Raw genomic sequence first — 17,975 nt, 5'->3', positions numbered from 1 at the left:
ATAAGCAGAGACATTTTGGGCTCATTCCGGCAGTTCTAAAGCCACCACCGCTGCTGTTTCTGTGTTTGTCCTGCAGATGGCAGCGTCTCTGGGAACCTCAGCACTTCTTCCAGCTGCAGTGAGACCTACACCAGCTACTCCGACATCAAACCCTGACCCTGAACACTGTCCAGACCCCGACCTAAATCCATTTCTAGATGGAAAGCTGATCTGACAGGAACTGAAATGATCCTTTATTTTCTCCCATTCACACAGAAAAAAACCCTCACACTATGTCGGCTCCAAACAACAATCACTTTTCAGCCAAATGTCAAAACAAAAACTCTCCGTCTTGGTTGAATTTAAGCACATTTGAATAGAAAACATCAGGGATCAGCCACCTCCTGTCAGGCCTTCTTTCAAACTCTCAACAACTTCATTTATTAATTGTGAGTATGTAGCATTAAAAATGGACAATTCCGAGAAGATCTGCGCAAAAAGAAACGACTGCCGGTGTCGACAACATCGCGGCACGGCGACAGATTCTTGTGTGAAACATCCGCAGATAGCATCGGACAGGTATTTCACACGATGCACCGTCTTTAGTGTCAGACGCTGATTGTACACTGTGAAAAGTAGCAGGCGGCTGCAACGAGAAAAACGTTTTCGATGCGTCTTGGAGCGAAACTGAGCAGGTCGAATGTCCGGGGCATGTTGCTGTAAGCCTTTGCTGTACATGGGTGTCAAACTAGTTGGTCTTTCTATTCCCCCCCTCTTTCAGGAATGCTGTATTCCTCCTGTAACGTTCCCACGAGCTTCCTTTCAAGCCTGTTCTTTTAAAAACACAGAACCGCCAGGTGAATGTCACCAACAGCACAGCCTGGCAGGTCGGGTGTTGCTTGCACTTCTCCAACTTAGTGTCTGTACGAAGCGCTTACGCAAAGAGTGGCAGCTCGGACAACTCTTGAACCTCTTTGTTATGAATTATGTAACTCGCCTCTGAACTGCTCTGGATTTTTACCTCTCAGGAAGCCCAAGAAGTCGCGTGGTCAGGCAGGTGTGACCGCATACCTGCCTGTGTCGACTGCACTTCGTCTTTTATGTGTTTGTTCTTTGCTCATACCTGCGGAAAGTCTCGAAAGCCATGTCAGATTTACACAAAAGGCCCGATTTGGTTATATTACAAGCTGTTTACAGGGTTGAGTGGGTATCATGGTGGTTAATCTTTACGCTATTGGAATTATTCTGCATGTTCGCCCACTTTTTGTGTCGCCTGAAGCCTGCTGTGTCCTCATCTCTTTGGTCCCAGCCCCGTTCAGGCATGCGACAGTGGCCACTTCTCCGCAAGCCGGACCTGCTCGACGTGTTCCAGCCAATATTGGTTTACTCGACACCAAAATGTGGCCGAGTAAAAATCAGAAAGTCTGACTCAACACTGAATGACACCTTTTCTACTGTACCCACAGTGGAAAACAATCCTTCCCCACCTGTGTGACCCTTGTTCGGTGTCAAAACGTGAGCTAAAACTGCGGCTCGTTCTGTTCTGTCAGACTGAGAAAATGTACAGATGTGTCCTCGATACTCCACGGTTTTCCTCAAGAGCATGATCATGGTTTCTCTGTGAGTGTCCTTGTCTCTCTCTCCGTGTCATCACTCTCCCGGACGAGGCTATATTTCTACCTGTCGTACATCGTGAGAGTTTATTTTCTGCCCTCTGACTGAAGCTGACACACGGGCGCTAAACTTGTCGGTGTCTGATCGTGATCCCACAATAAAGAATTATTTTTACTCTTAAATCGGAGGCTGGAGGAGATGAGAAAGGGTTCTATTTTTTAGTTTCTGTTTATGCAGCACATTGCAGCGACCACTGTTTTTATTTTCCTATTGTAAATCTACTGAGTATGTGTTGATATGAGAGTATTATAATGAGACATATCTGTGTATATTTGTACATATGTAATTCTGACTTGTATGTAAAATGATAAAGCAGCTTTAATAAAGTCTGAGATGGTTTCCTCTATGGGATTTTGTGTTTTTATTTATTCATGTATTTTTTTTAAATTAAATTTTATAGAATTCCAAGTCCTATTTACTACTATAAGTAGCCATTTTTAAAAATATGCTGAAGACAGTCTTTTTTTCCACTGCTTTAAAATACTCTTTATTATTATTATTATTAAGAAGAAGTCAGAACTGATTGTGTTTTTATTAAACTCGTCTGCACTTTTATTTACTTAATTCTAATTTGTTATTTTCCACTTTTTGTTTACTTTATCCTCCATATGTCTCTCTTTTTTTAGTTTTCTTATCTTCTGTCTTCCCTGCGGTTTTAGTCAGTTAGTTTTAATTATTTTATAATTATTCTGTAGAAATTATTATTATTATTATTCAACATCTCTGCACTGTTTTCGATAGATTTAATTGGATCAATATTTTTTTGACTTTTCTTTACCTTTTACATGTTTTAAATTTTTAACTTTGCCTGTGATGCTGTATGCTTACAGAGCCACAGGAGTGCCACAAAAAGACAAATCTTAAAAAAAAAAAAAGAAAGAAATGTGTAAATATAAAGAGAAATAAATGAATCTGTTAAAAAATCAGGGAATAAATAAAAGAATAAATGCATAAATTTGACGAAAAATCAAGAAATAAATGTGTAAATATAACGAGGAATAAATAAATCTGTTAAAAATCAGGAGATAAATTTGCAAATATAAAGGTAAATTTTGTCTTTTGTATTCCTTATTTACTCCTCTCTATATTTACACATTTATTTCCTGATTTTTTTAACAGATTCATATTGTATTGTGGCACTCCTGTGACTCCAAATATGCTGTTACATATATGATGTATATGTATACACACACACATATATATATATAACAAACTTGCTAGCTTACTAATTTATTGTTAGTTTTGAAATTTTTATAAGTTTACTCAGTCAACCTTCATTTATTTATTATTTATTCATTCTTTATTATGAACCAGAAGCGTAGTTTGAACCACGTGGTATTTCTCCTCCAATCAGCTTCCCCCGCTGTAAACCGTCATGATTCGGCCTGGGGTGCGTTCCAATCAGTTCTATCTCCGACCTTCACTTGTTTCCTTGGCCGTTTGTCGGTCTTAGGGGTTAATTAACGATCACTAGAGTTGTTTTATTTGTTATTACGGCGAGATAGATTATTCTTGTGCTCATTTTAATACACACAATGCACAATTACGTGTGACAAGGTGGTAAGAAGGGCGTCACATGAGAGGATGCGAACGAGACTCTGCCGCGGCTGGAAAGATACAGATCCGCCAAGTTGGCGAGCATGAGCCGCACTGCTACCGGAAGTGACGCTTTTGCGCAATAAAACAAAAATACGCGTGTGACAGCGTGATAAAGAGTAAAATAGGGAAAATTATCGCTCGAAATAATAAATAACAGAAATATTTCGGTTAGTCGGGGCTATCTGAGTTGAAGATAAAACATTGTGTCGCTTTCTTTAAAGATTAATTGGACATAGTGAGGTCGCGTTGCGGTTTTACTTTGAAGCCTCTCGCCGGAAGTTGCCGAGTTTCGACGACGCCAGCTCGACGGGCAGACTGGAGAGCGACCAGATGGAATTCTGCGCTGCCTTCTTAACAGATTCCACACATTTTAAAATCTATCGCACGCACTTTTAGCTGACTCTCCGGCTAACCGACAGCCCTGGCGTGACCGCTAGCGCCTTTTCTGGGAGGCTCGGCTGCGCTGCGAACCGGGACAGAAGCGGTGTGAAGACGTTTCCAGATACCAAACATCTCCCCACTGTAAGTCTCTCTGTCTGTCGAAGAGCTTTCAGATAACCCAGCGGTTCACATATTTACTGCCCTTGACAGTCTTTGTAACTTTAGTCGGGGGCTGACACGTTGAAACGTCCGTCGTAGAGCCACACGAGTCCACCCTAATGTCCTTTTAAAAGCGGGTTGTTTCTGAACGGATGCGGACAAAACTGTGATTAGCTCAGAAAATCTGTCAAACAAAAAGGGAGTTTGGACGGAGGGGTGTAGCCGTGTTAAACCACATTGTCTGGGACTGTTCCTGCGGCCTAACTGCTGTTTACAGCCCAGAAGCTCTTCCTGCTCTCAACACGGTCGTTAAGGGCTCTTTAATTCTCCGGTACAACATCTACACTGTGCGTCTTTCTGCTTTTGTTTTGCTTTTTCCTCCCTCGTATGCTACTTTAGACGAGCAGCGTCAAGCTAGCGTCAATGACAACAGTTCATCCCCCCATAACGGCTTTCAAAGCAAAACAGTGGAAAAGATAGCTTGTCGTTATTAGGTTTTATTGTTTTGTTTGTTTAGCAATCAAAAACACTAAATATCGTCTGATTATAGCTTCTAAAATGTAAGATTTTGCTGTTTTTTTATACTTTGGAATAGCTAATAAATGTGTAATAAAAGAGGCGAACATACAAAATATAAACAAATAAACCCACACACATAAAATAATGCTCATAAAATAAAATAATTCTTGTTTGTTTTTGTAGGAGGCCAAAAATTAGTTAAGTCAGGCTAATCTCTATAGTTATTAAGATGTAGTTCATCTTATTTTTGTAGGATTAGTGTTAATTTTTGTGTGTTTGAGGTAATTGGCTATCTAAAATTCTTAATCTCTTCTGATTATAGCTTCTGAAATGTAAGGTTTTGCTGTTTTTCACCTTAAAATAGTAACTAAATGTGTCATAAAACAGGCAAATCGACAAAAATGTAAACAAATAAACCCAGACTCATAAAATAATCCAGTATAATAAAATAATAATAAAGCCTGTCGCTCACAGAACACAGAGCATCAAGTAAATAATTGTAGTTTATGTCATTTTTGTAGGGTTAGTGTTCATTTTTGTTTGACGCATTTTTATCTGAAATTCCTAATATCTTCTGATTATAGCTTTTCAAATATAAAGTTTTGCTGTTTTTCTCTTTAAAATAGTAAATTAATGTGTAATAAAACAGGTCAAAAATAAACAAACTCACACACATAAAATAAAGCTCATAAAATTAAATAATTCATGTATATTAATGTAGTGTCACAACTTTAGGTTAAAAATGAATATATAACAAGAAATAAATTGTAGTTTATCTAATTTTTTGAAGGATTAGTGTTATTTTTTGTTCATTTGAGGCATTTTTTATCTGAAATTCCTAATATCTTCTGATTATAGCTTCTCAAATGTAAGGTTTTGCTGTTTTTCAATTTAAAATAGTAAATTAATGTGTAATAAAACAGGCAAACAGAAAAAAAAAACACATAAAATGAGGCTAATAAAATAAAAGTGAATTTGTAGTATTTTTATGGATGTTTTTGTCGGGTCATAACTTTAGTTCAAAATTAGTCAACTTAGATTAATTTCCATAATTACTAAAGCGGCCGGGTTTTGGCTGTAAAGTTGATTATACTCAGGTACCGTTGTAGTTTGTATAAGTTTTGTTGGGTTAATGTTTGTTTGTTTAGCTGTTTTCCTAAACATCCTCTAATTACTGCTTCTCAGATGTGTGTTTTGCAGTTTTTGACTTTGAAATAAAAACAAATATATAACAAAAAAAACAAGCAAACAGAGAAAAAATCCACACAAAATGTTACATTTAAACTGAAAACTAAAATGTTATTCCTCATAGGGATGGTGCATTAGTTCAAAATTAGGCAGATTAATGTCCGTATTACTAACAATGTATGGTCTTGAACTGAGACAAAGTTTTATTTTATGTAATTTTTGAACTTTTGTAATGCTTCGTATAGAAATTACTCAGATAAATTCACAGCATAAATACAATAGTAAAAGGTATTAGGTTCATTTAGACTTATTTTCTTCCAGTTGTTTCATATTATAATAAATGTTTTATAATAAAAATGTGACTTAAAGACTAAACTTAGTGTCTGAGGCGTTTCATATGCGTGGATGCACAAAACAAGCAATCTGAAAACGTCACCACAGCTTATTTTTTTTTCCATTTTCTGGCACTTTGGAGACCAAATAACGGTCTGACAAACTGCATAAATAATTGACAGCTTCATGAGTGACAGCCCTGCATTTGTTATTGTTCTACTACAGCACAATGTTTTAGCAGTACAGCAGGTTTTTGCTCTTTTTTGTCTGTTTATATGACTGTATAATTTAGATTTTTGGCTTTTGGTTTGCACAAATGTACAAAAAAATCTGAATGTCAAATCTGGGCAACTGCATTATATAGATATTAATATTTAAGTAATATTTTAATTCATTGTGTCAATTTATATCATAAATAGCACTAAATTTGTAATTTATTGCTCTATTTTAAAGCAAAAATAATCTGTCACTTGACTTATTTTGCTATTTTCTGGCATTTTGAGACTAAAACGTATTTGACAAATTGAAAAAACAATCGACAAATTCACTAACGATGCTGATAATAGATATTTACAGCCTTTTTGTTTTTTTTAAGTCACCAGTGCAATATTAAAATATTCTGCAGAATTATAAACTACATACCTTAAAAAAAATACTGCTACTCCCCTTCTTTGCTAAATATTTCAAACCACATACTCCTGTCCCGATGCTGTGCTTTTATTTTGAAGGCTACACTACGCTGCATGCTGTGTTCTTCTGGTTACCTCCATTTGCCTTGATATTCCAGACACCAGATCAGATCCTGTAGTCTCCCATATCCTGGTAGGCCTGTCCGACACTGATTCAGAGCGTTAAGTCAAGAGAACTCCCACGTTCTAGTCCAGGTGTGTCGTTCTGTCTGGGATAAATCAGGGATTCTATCAGCCAGGTGTTACTGGTTGTAGTGCTGCTGCACGAGGACAGTTTTTGGTGGTAGTGCTCACCTTTCAAAGATAAAAAGAAGAGGTTGTTTTACATCGTTATCAGTGGTGGGAATGGACTGATGAGCTGCTGTTTGTCCTCAGGGATCTCCTTGAGGCGGGCCGTGACGCAGCATCATCAGCTCAAACACTCAGATTCCCATTTCTCCGGCTACGTGCTGACGCTGCAGCAGAAAACAAAGACACAAATCTGCTCTGTTTAAAGCAGAACCGGGCGCCAACGAGGGTCTTTTCAAGATGTTAAAAGCACAACCTGTGGGTCTTTGATTTTAGAAAGGCTGAATATCCTCGTTGCTTCGTCGTGAGCTCTAAAATCCCGTTGTGTGTGTTTTCATGAATGAACATGAACCTCTGCATTCCAGCCAGTCAGGAAGAAAAGCTGTGAAATTAGAGGAAGTTTCTCGTTGAAAAGGCCTGTTAAATACCCTCTTGACTTAACGAACTAGATGCTTCACCGGCGTAAGCCTGTGAGAGTGATTAGGCTTTTGCATTTGATGTTTCCTCTGAATGTTGCAGAATGCAGCGTCTGAGTCACTCATTTTAGAGTAAAGTCAATCCACAGCCTCTATTCTCACCATGAGAAACCCAGCCCAGGTTCACTACCACTGCTGTCTGAATGGCATGTAGGTGTGACGGATCACTACTTCACCATCTATGTTGGAATGACACTGATTAGTCATCAGAGCCTCCCACGGATGCAGTTTGCACTCGTTACCGTGTTTGTTACTGTAATCTGATGCTGCAAAAGGGCAGCTGAGCTGTTTGATGAGGGCAGGGCCAGGAGAGACTAATATAACCGCATTAGTCATTCATGAACAGGTAGATCAGAACACAGCGATGGATGGGAAATCAAGGATGCACTTGATTGGTAAGAATGGAAGTAAACAAACTGAAGTTGGTCGTGGAGGAAAAAGAAAATTAAGGCCATGATACCACTGCTGGCATTAATTGTGACATTATTAGTGGTCAAACATGCTAATAAATGATATTTGGGACTGAAACGCTTTGGCAATAAACTGACGTAGATTGTGATAATTATCCCTGTAAGAGCCAAATATAGAAAAAATGAGCAAAAAATAAATTAAATTAAATAAAACAAAAAATAAAACTAAATAAATACATTGATATATAAACTCAAATATAGGAAAAATTTTAATAAAACTAACAAACATATTACATATATAAACACAACTTTAGAAAATGAAAATGAGCAAAAAACAACATATATGTATACATATAAATGAACCCAAATATAAAAAATGCAAAAAAAAAAACAAACTAAAACTATATATATATATCCATCCATCCTCTATACATCGCTTTATCCTCATTAGGGTCGCGGGGGGTGCTGGAGTCTATCCCAGCTGACTCTGGTGAAGGCAGGGGACACCCTGGACAGGTCACCAGTCTGTCACAGGGCTACATATACAGACACACAATCACATTCACATTCACACCTACGGACAATTTAGAGTAACCAATTAACCTCAGCATGTTTTTGGACTGTGGGAGGAAGCCAGAGTGTATATATATATATATATATATATATATATATATATATATATATATTAGTGCTCTTAATTTTTTCTAATCTGATTAATCACATGGTTGCTGTGAATTAATTTTTTGAATAATTCTGATTAAATATTGCTCATTTGTAATCTATATTAATCTCGTTTCATTTTACAGACTAAAGAAAGAATATATCTGCACTTAAGGTTTTATTAAACACCTTTCAAGGTTCATGTTAGAATCCAATACCATGAAATACATCTGGTCTGGTATTTCTTGTAGGTTTTATTACATTTTAAGTCACTGTAAAACATTATTTGTGCAGCCCTCTGATGTCCTTTAACGTTAAATGACATTTTCTCTACTCCATTATTTTTTTGAACCAAAATAAAAACCAGAGGCGCCTTTCTCAGATGTAAAACATGTCCTCTTTGACAGAGTTGCGTTTTAAATAAATAAGGGTCGCAAATAGTCCCACACTAACGTTCCTCCATAACAACACAATGATTTTCTGTTCCGGTCTGGGTCACCTTCTAGTATTTTCTGACAGTAAAGCTAAGAGTGACATCATGACAGCAGCTGCAGACAGACAGTAATGTTCATCATCTGAACTTTTTCTCTTAACTGAAACAGGAGACATGTAGAGTCATTGTTAATTTCATGACGTCGTTATAAACTTACCTGTCGGTTCAGCCCACTCCTGTAATGTGTCCTGGCTGGAGTTTACTCCTGGACGTTACTGAAGAAAGTCAGAGATCCGTGTTATGGACAAACGGCGCAAAGACGTCATTCTGCGCGATTCTAACACGTAACAGCATTTACTGTTTTATGAGAAATTAAGAATATATTGGGGTTTAACCGGCCGGCCGATAAACCACTCGGCTCCGCTGTTTACCATCTTCCATGTTGAGTTGTTTGGTTCTGCCGCTACCTTATTAACTGCCCGTTTGCGCATGCGCGACGGCAAGTCTACCTGGACAAAAATGCGATGCCAGAGACGCTTCAGGGATTTTTAGTCAGATAAATCATGATGGTATAATGAAGATAACATTAAATCAATCACAAATAAAGTATAGATATTGTTAATGTGGGAAATGACTATTCTAGCTGGAAATGTTTCATGGAATATCTCCATAGGGGTACAGAGGAACATTTCCAGCAACCATCACTCCTGTGTTCTAATGCTACATTGTGTTAGCTAATGGTGCTGAAAGGCTCATTGATGATTAGAAAACCCTTGTGCAATTGTGTTAGCACATGAATAAAAGTGTAAATTGTCTGGGTGACCCTAAACTTTTGAACGATAGTGTATACATGGAAACCAATAACCTGCTACTCTCAGAGAAGATGATTTTGCGATGATATTATTAGTAATATTAAGAAAACATGCAGTACTGTGATCTACCAGCTACACAACAACCTTCAGTCAGGCAGTCATACGGTATAGAACCTCTTAAATTACATAAAATGCTCTGTTCAGCGACGCTCTGTCAAAGATGAAAGCGAAGGGCGTTTTCTTTCAGATGCGTGCTTTTACATTAAGCCTGCATGTCAGCTGTAAAGGTCGCGCTTAAAGATAATCCAGGAGAAATCTGCTTACAGCTGGAATATGTCGTCACTCCGCATCTCCGCTCAGGTCGCAGGAATTTACTTTGGATGTTTGGAAAGAGGCGAGCGGCCGGGTTCTGTTCAAACGGGAAACTTTGATGTGTCACAAGATGAGCCGCTCGCCCACTGGAAACCTTCATTCTGTTGTACTTAGAGGAATGAAAGGAGTCGGTGTCTATCGTGAAGTCAACACAGACAGCTGATAAGATTTGAACACGTGAGCTGGCACTGAAGCTAAACAATATGTTTATCAACCCAGAGGAGAGAGTCAGTTTTCAGGTTTTTTTCTGCATTTTTGTCTCATTTTTATGACAGCAAACTGAATATATTTTGGTTTAAACTGCTTGTCATGAAAAAATAAGAAACTTTGATGAGAAATTCTGATTAATTGAGAAGCTAAAAGCTATAATATGTGTGTTTTCATGCATTGTGTTGCGCAGTTACACACTGAATATTATGAATTTGAATACAGCACGCTGATATCTGTATTTTTGTTGTTGTTAGGAGCCAAGATTGAGATTAAATGATCAGTTCTATAATTGATTAACTCATTACTTTACTAATCAGTCTTTGCGGTCCCAGGAATGTACACAATGATACTTAACAGAAAATGAATCAACATGACAGCTACAAATAGAGATTAAAGCATCTTATTTCCTGCATAAAATTGAGTCATTTCGCTCATTTAGTCCCTCTTAATCATAGCTAAGACATTTGTCACTGTGAAGTCATCACAGACATCTGATAAGACCTGAACATGGGATGTTTGCTGGCGCTGAAGCTAAACAATACGTTTATCAACTGACATAATAACTCACTTTTTCAAGCAAACACTACAGAATGGAGAGTCAGTTCTGAGGAGTTTCTGCTTTTTTTTGTCTTATTTTTGTGACAGTAAACTGAATTTATTTTGGTTTAAACTAATGGTCAAGAAAAAAATCAGAAACTTTGATGAGCAATTTTCAGAATTTAAGGACAAATAATTGATTAATTGACAAGCTCATGGTTAGAACATGTTGTTGAGCTACACGCTGAGTGCTATGAATTTGACACTGTATTTTTGTTGTTACGAGCAAAGATTGAGATTAAATGATGAATTCAACAATCGATTATTTAACTCGTTATTTTACTAATCAGTCTTTGCAGTTCCAGGAATATACACAATGATAATTAACACAAAATGATTGCAAATGAAGCCTAAAGCATATTGTTTTGTGCATAAAATCCAGTTGATATTCTACTTTGGGCTTGTTCTGACACTGCAGGGTTGTACCTCAGTCTGGCTCAGAGTCATATTATGCTTCAAATCTTATTAAAACGAGACTCTCAGTCATTCCTGCCTTCTGCGTCCTTGCTAACCTTTAGCTTTATTCTGTATATCTTCATTCAAAGCTCATTTAGTCCCACATGATCGCAGCTGAAGCATTTTCATTTGGGGCGATGTGGGACCTCTGTGTTTAGATCAGGCTGAAGCCGAGCAGCTAGCTGTGTGTGTTCGAGCCCAGTGGGCACCGATTAATTCCATTACATAACATTTAGTCAGTCTTAAGTAGGCTTCAAGTGAAAATGAAGGCTCCACAGTAACCAGCTGCTTAAGCTTTTCAGGACTCAAAGACGTGTTATTAGATGATTAAAATGGACCCGTTAAGCATTCTTTAGTAATTCCAAACATTTAGCTACAGCAGCGGCAGCAGACTGGACGTGTTGAACTCCAGAACAAGTTGTTACCCGACACAGTAGCCTGCGATGTGATTAGATAAGGAAAAAAAAGCAGCAGAGCTTGTGCAAGTGCGGGTCCCCTTTCATGATAAATACTTCCGCATGGCCCGTTTATCCTTCGGCAAATATTGACAGGTGTGAAGTTGTGTCGTCATCGTGCCGTGTGAAGATAGAGCCAGACAGGAGGAGGCTTGTTGTGTGTTCTGATTTCCGACAGTGAACCTCAAAGGTGCACTTTTTATCCACTCAACTCGCATTAGGACATTATCTTACTTTGCGACGTGATACGTCCTGAAATCTGCAAGAAAAACGACCTCTGAAAAGATAAAAACCACTTTCTGTTCCATAAATATTTGGACACTGGCACAATTTTCGGCGTTTTGCCGCTGAACACCACTACAAATGAAAGTCAAGATGTGCTTCAAGTGCAGACCTTCAGCTTTAATTTGAGGGTATTTAGCTCCAGATCAGGTGAACGGTGGAGGGATTACAACACATTTTAGATGTGTCCTCCACCTTTTTAAGGGACCAAAAGTAATTGGACAGACTAATACACTGCAAAAACTCTAACTCTTACGAAGTCTATGTGTTTTACTTTTCGTCAAAAATGTCTCATCCCACTTGATTTAAGATAAATTCACTTAACAAGAGACATTTCAGCAAGAATAAGGGACTTGTTTTAAGACAACGCATCTTAAATATCCTGTTCAGTCAAACAATTTTGAAATGATCTTGTTTTAACCCTCGTATCGTCCTGTGGGTCAAATTGACCCATTTTCAAGTTTGAAAATGTGGAAAAAAATAATATTTTCACAGTAAAAAACTTCCACATTTTCAGAATTTTTGGGGAAATTGTTGATGGGAAAAAAAGAAATGTTAAAGAAATGTTTCTTTTAGGACATTTGGGGAAAAAAATTCTGAAGGTTCTTAAAAAATATATTAGAAGCTTTACTGATGAATATGTAATCGCTTTAGATATTTTTAGGATTTTTTGGAAGATTTTTACTCATTTTTGAAAAAATATTTACAATTTTAATTTTTAATTTATTTTTCACATTTTTATATCTTGCCAAATTTGTGTTTTTTAAATAAAATTTTAAGGGAAACTTAAGGGAAATTTTTCAAATTTTAATAATTTGGGGAATTTTTTGCTGAATTCTTGGATTTTTTTCAGACAAGGCAACAATATTTTTTTGTGCCATAAACGAGGACAACAGGAGGGTAAAGACACCTACACTTGACAATCCTGGTAGAACAGAGCTGAAAATATGTCTTCCCAGCTAATTTTAAGAAATCGCTTATTTCAAGAAATCGTACCAAGCCATTTTTACTTGTTCTATTGGCAGATTTTTCACTTATTTCAAAGTAAAAGTTCTTTGAAATACGTTTTTTTTTCTTGTTTTGAGAGGGGCATTTTTCCAGTGTATAATTATAAATCTAATTGTCACTTTTAATATTTGGTTGCCAAATTGTCTCAGTCAATTGGTGCTTTTCCATTAGCACTCACTCGGCTCAATTTGTGAGGTTTTCATTAGGACCTAGTACCTGGTAGCTGGTATTATTTTAGTACCTACTCGGCCGGGGTTCCAAGTGAACTGAGTCGAGCTGATAATGTGACGTCTATACAGCGCAGGCCTCTGATCGGTCAGGGAGTCATAATCTACAAAACAGTTGATTTGGCCACACCCAATGTTGTTGCTATCTCTCCGATGGGTTTAGATGGTTTTTCAGCCTAACGACGGCTCGTTTCACTGATAGCAACAGCTCTTTGGACTTCATATTGAGAGTTGACCTCACCAGATTCCAAACCATACCACACTTGAAATGAACTCTAGACCTTTTATCTGCTCCTTGTAAATGAAATGAGGGAATAACGCACACCTGGCCATGGAACAGCTGAGCAGCCAGTTGTCCGATTACTTTTGGTCACTTAAAAAGGTGGAGGACGTATAGAAAATGTGACGTAATCCCTACAGCGTTCAACTGATTTGGATGTAAAGACCCTCAAATTAAAGCTGACTGTTTCATAAATGTGTTGGTTCCCCCTTGAGTCTTTCTTCGTCACCCTAAGTTCAATCAATCAATCTTTATTTGTATAGCACTTTTCATCCGACAAAATCGCACCACAAAGTGCTTCAAGTTCGTCAACTTCTCTCCCATTCTGTTGATGATCGCCACCATAAGGACTCGCTTGTTTTAACAAACATCTTTGTATTTAGTGTCAGTGTACCAAAAAATGTGGCTAAATCTGCTGAACATGTCAAATTTACGCGACTAAAAGGCCTTTTTCTGTCTTCCGATCCTGGCTCCTTGAGTTCATCTCAACCTTCTGGGGCCTCTAACATGTGAACAGATTATTTTGAGCACTTACCAGCCTGTTTACAATATATTGTGCCTCCCCCCCTCCTCCCTTTGCCATGAGGCATCTCGCTCCACTTGATTTCATTTGTTAACTATGAATCAGCCGCCTGCCCTTTAGCCCAGCGCCATTGTCTCTGTATTTGAATAAATCATCAAAAATCATCATAAAAAGAGCCACAACAACTGATGTTTAAATGGATCCCTTCGGGTTCAAAGTGAAAACACTGTGAGGCTGTGTTGAGGAAAGCACACGCTGAGATTTTGCCTTTGTCAAGTGAAAACCTTGTGATTCCAATTCGTTCTGTTTTCTCGTTTCTGTGGAACCCCGAATAACCCCGAGTAATTTCACAAAAAGATCTTCTTTCCCCTTTAATATGCGTAGAGATTTCATTTTACAGTTATTTGCGAAGGCTCCTTCCTCCTCGGCTCTCATTTGTTCATTATTGTGGCGATGCTCGCTGCTCTCCTCTGTTTGTTCTCTTTATTTTACCCCTGCTGCCCTGCTCGGTGACAGATGACCCCTTCTTGACAACTTTATGAAATCCAACGTCGACCAACGTTGGGTTTTATGTCACATAATTAGATTTTTGTAATGGACCACAATTGATTCAGTTTACCACTTTGCTTTACTGTCATCCGGGGAAATCAGACGTACGGCGTTTTGCTGTCAGAGCTCTGAACTGTCACGACTCTGCGAGGCTCAACTGAAACCTACAGATGTGTGCTGGTCGCTCCACTACCTGTTCAACTGGATGCGAATCAGCCAGGAATGCAGCGAAGGTGGATGGGGAGGAATGGAGGTGGGAGTCGGGGTTAAGAGGAAGGGTAATGCCCTTTTACATTCCCAGATGAGGATTAGCAGTCACAAGTTCTCCAGCTGGTCGTGACCTGGCCTGGATTGCTGAAGGCCTCTGCTTGCTGAACGGACCTTGTAACTGCTGGTCATTGAAAGAGTCCACAAAAAGGTTTATTCTTCTCAGAAGATATATCATTTGGTGGTACACCGTGAAGACTATAAACACAGACATAGCATCGCATTCAAATCACGACATGACAAGAAAGCAAATACTTTATCTTTCACTTCTCTCTAAACAAATACACGGTTCTCTGAAAACTTATTAAAATTAATAATTACTGTGTTCGCCTGGATGATCAACAGAAAATAAAAGACGGATGGGATGTAGACTTGTCCGCTGAACCCGCCCGATCTCTGCCTCTCTCCCGCGCTGCACCTCACGTCGGCAGCGTAAGTCACATGACGACTAATCCAACTTTATCGACACGGACAAATAAATCAAACAAAAACTAGACTAAAAGTGATACATTTTACCGAGAAAAAATGATCATAGGCACGACAGGACAAATGTTTGTAACACTGCTTTTCAAAACAAAATCCACTTAATGAACGTAAATAATCGGCTTCCTGTGTTGTCATGGCAACCTGAGGACTCCTAAACAGCGTCAGCTACGGACCTTTTATACCGTCAGTTGTAATACTGAACAGCACATATGACACAGGCATCACTGCTACTTGGCATATCGGTAGGTTATGTGCCAATGGAGTGGCTGCAGCAGTAACCTACATCTACTGGCACCTTCCTGACTGTTGATGCCCAAACACTCGTTGACATTCTGGCAGTACCAGGGCAAAATACAACCCGAGCCGGATATTATGTAAAATTGCACGGATCACATGCAGTCAGGATGGTAAGACGGTCTAGAAACTGACCTGAATGAAAGAGAAAATCTCTAAAGTTTGATTTTTAACCTGAAAAGCTAAAGAGTTGCTGTGATTTACCAGCAGCCAGGCCAGTTCTGTCACATTGTTCTCTCCAATTAGCCTTGAAAAGTCAGACTGCAGGTGCTTTTTCTTCATGTTCTGTGTTTGTTTCTTGTTTCCAGGGCGGATAACATGCGCTATGACGTGACTCAGATGTGGCTGTGTTTTGTTCTGACTCACGAACTCCAGAGTCTTCAGAAAAACGATGACTATTGAAACTATATGTAACGAAGTCTGACTTACTGATGGGACTTTAGTTGCATCAGTTGTTGTCTGAATGGTCTGTAAGCTGGAAGAGGAATCCCGACTGATTCCTCTCTCTTTTGTGGGAGTCGTCACACCGAGCGGATGGAGAAACATCAGCGTCCCGCCACTAATCCCCCTTTTCTCAAACTTTCCACTGGAAACCAGACATGGGTCAGTGGTTGCTTAGCGACGGCCCGTCTCAAGATCCGTATCAGACGGCTGTGTTGGAACGCAGGTTGAAGAGCGAGTTTAAAGCGTTGTGGTGAAAAACTTGGGACATGTGGCTGTTTTTGAATTGAAAACATAGTGAGACAAATAATGCAAATCATCAGTGAGTCGATTTGATGCTCGTTGGTAGATATAAATATTAACGAAATGTTTGAGGTCACCCAGACAGTTTCATGCTTTTTATTGATGTGATTTATTGAGTGATGGTTGCTGGAAGTGTCCCTGTACCCCATGTAGATGTTCCATCAAACATTTCCAGCTAGAACCAGTCTCTTTTTGTTTGTTTGTTTCGTGCTATCGGTCTCATTTTTTTTCTTGCTTTTGTCATTTTGTGTCTCATTTTTGACATCTTGTGTTTTGCTTTGTGTTTTTTGTCTCGTTTATGTCGTTTGTCTATTTTTTTGTCGCTGTGTAACTTTGTTGACTGTTTTTTTTGTGCCGTTTGTCTCATATTTTGTCATTTCTTCCTCGTTTTTGTAACATTTTGTCTTGCTTTGGTGTGAAGTTTTTGTTCATTTTGATCATAAAGTAAAATACGACTTTGTGTAGCTCCAGATACCTGCGATTAAATGAGGAGTTGTGGTTATTTATTTATAGGTTATTATGCTGGGATTTTACTGCTGCGGCCCATTTGAGATCAAACTGGGCTGAGTGTGGTCCATGAAGTAAGAGGAGTTTGACACCCCAGCCTAAAATGTCTCATTCTGAGTATATCTTGATCAGAATCCTTTTAGCCACAGATAAAGCATTCTAATTGGGAAAAAAAACCCTCACACTGGGAAAAAAAAAAAAAAGCGCCTCTCAAAACAAGAACAAAAAACGTATTTCAAAGGACATTTACGTTGAAATAAGTAAAAATCTTCCAATAGAAGAAGTGAAAAATGAATTGGTAAGATTTCTTGAAATAAGATACTCTTGAGATCTTAAAATTAGCTGGAAAAACTTATTTTAAGCTTTATTTTACCAGGATTGTCAAGCTTAGGTGTCTTAACCCTCCTGTTGTCCTCATTTATGGCCCCAAAAAATATTGTTTCCTCGTCTGAAAAAAATCCAGAAATTCAGCAAAAAAATCCCCAAATTTATAAAAAAAATTGCAAAATCTTCAGGAAGAAAATTCCTTTAAAGTTTCCCTTAAAGTTTTATTTTATTTTTTAAAGAAATCCCCAAATTTGGCAAGAAATAAATATTTAAAGAATGTAAAAAAAATCTAAAAATTGCAAATATTTTCAAAAAATTAATGAAAATATTCCAAAAAAATAAAAATCCTAAAAATATCTAAAGTCATTCCATATATATCAGTAAAAGTTTTAATATTTTCTTTAAGAGCATTGGGGGGGGGGGGGGGGGGGGGGGGGGGGGGGGTCAATCAAAATCCAGTGAATTTTCTTAAAGAAACTTTTTAAAATATTTTTTTCCACAAAAAAATGTTCAAAAATTTCCCCCCAAAATTTTGAAAATGTGGAAATTTTCACTGTGAAAGAAAAAAAAATATTTTTTTTTTTTTTTTTTGGGGGGGGGGTCAATTTGACCCACAGGACAACAGGAGGGTTAAAATAAGATAATTTCAAGATTGTTTTGTGTTAAGATGTGTTGTCTTAAAACAAGTCCCTCCATCTTGCTAAATTGTCACTTGTTAAGTGAATTTACCTTAAATCAAGTGGGATGAGACACTTAGACTAAAAAGACAAACAGACTTGGTAAGATTTTGT

The 17,975-nt window shown here is 38.0% G+C and overlaps 2 protein-coding genes across 7 annotated transcripts in view; both read left to right on the top strand.

Annotated features, from left to right (window-relative positions):
* mcf2la (mcf.2 cell line derived transforming sequence-like a) overlaps positions 1–1,999 on the top strand; it is a 60,980-nt gene extending 58,981 nt beyond the window's left edge. For all 6 annotated transcript variants that reach the window (XM_051942142.1, XM_051942141.1, XM_051942140.1 and 3 more), the window contains one exon: positions 77–1,999. In XM_051942142.1, coding sequence (XP_051798102.1) covers positions 77–156 — 80 coding nt within the window. In that variant the 3' untranslated portion in view covers positions 157–1,999. The remainder of the gene's footprint in view (positions 1–76) is intronic.
* Positions 2,000–3,536: 1,537 nt separating this feature from the next.
* Positions 3,537–17,975, top strand: part of cab39l (calcium binding protein 39-like) — a 24,410-nt gene continuing 9,971 nt past the window's right edge. Inside the window, exon 1 of the mRNA XM_022204925.2 lies at positions 3,537–3,774. The gene's annotated coding sequence lies outside the window, so the exon portion shown is untranslated. The remainder of the gene's footprint in view (positions 3,775–17,975) is intronic.

Source organism: Acanthochromis polyacanthus, chromosome 22 (genome assembly GCF_021347895.1).
Source record: "Acanthochromis polyacanthus isolate Apoly-LR-REF ecotype Palm Island chromosome 22, KAUST_Apoly_ChrSc, whole genome shotgun sequence".
NCBI classification, from domain to species: Eukaryota; Metazoa; Chordata; class Actinopteri; family Pomacentridae; genus Acanthochromis; species Acanthochromis polyacanthus.
Note: the sequence above shows the minus strand (reverse complement) of the source record. Positions and strands in the feature narration are given on the sequence as shown.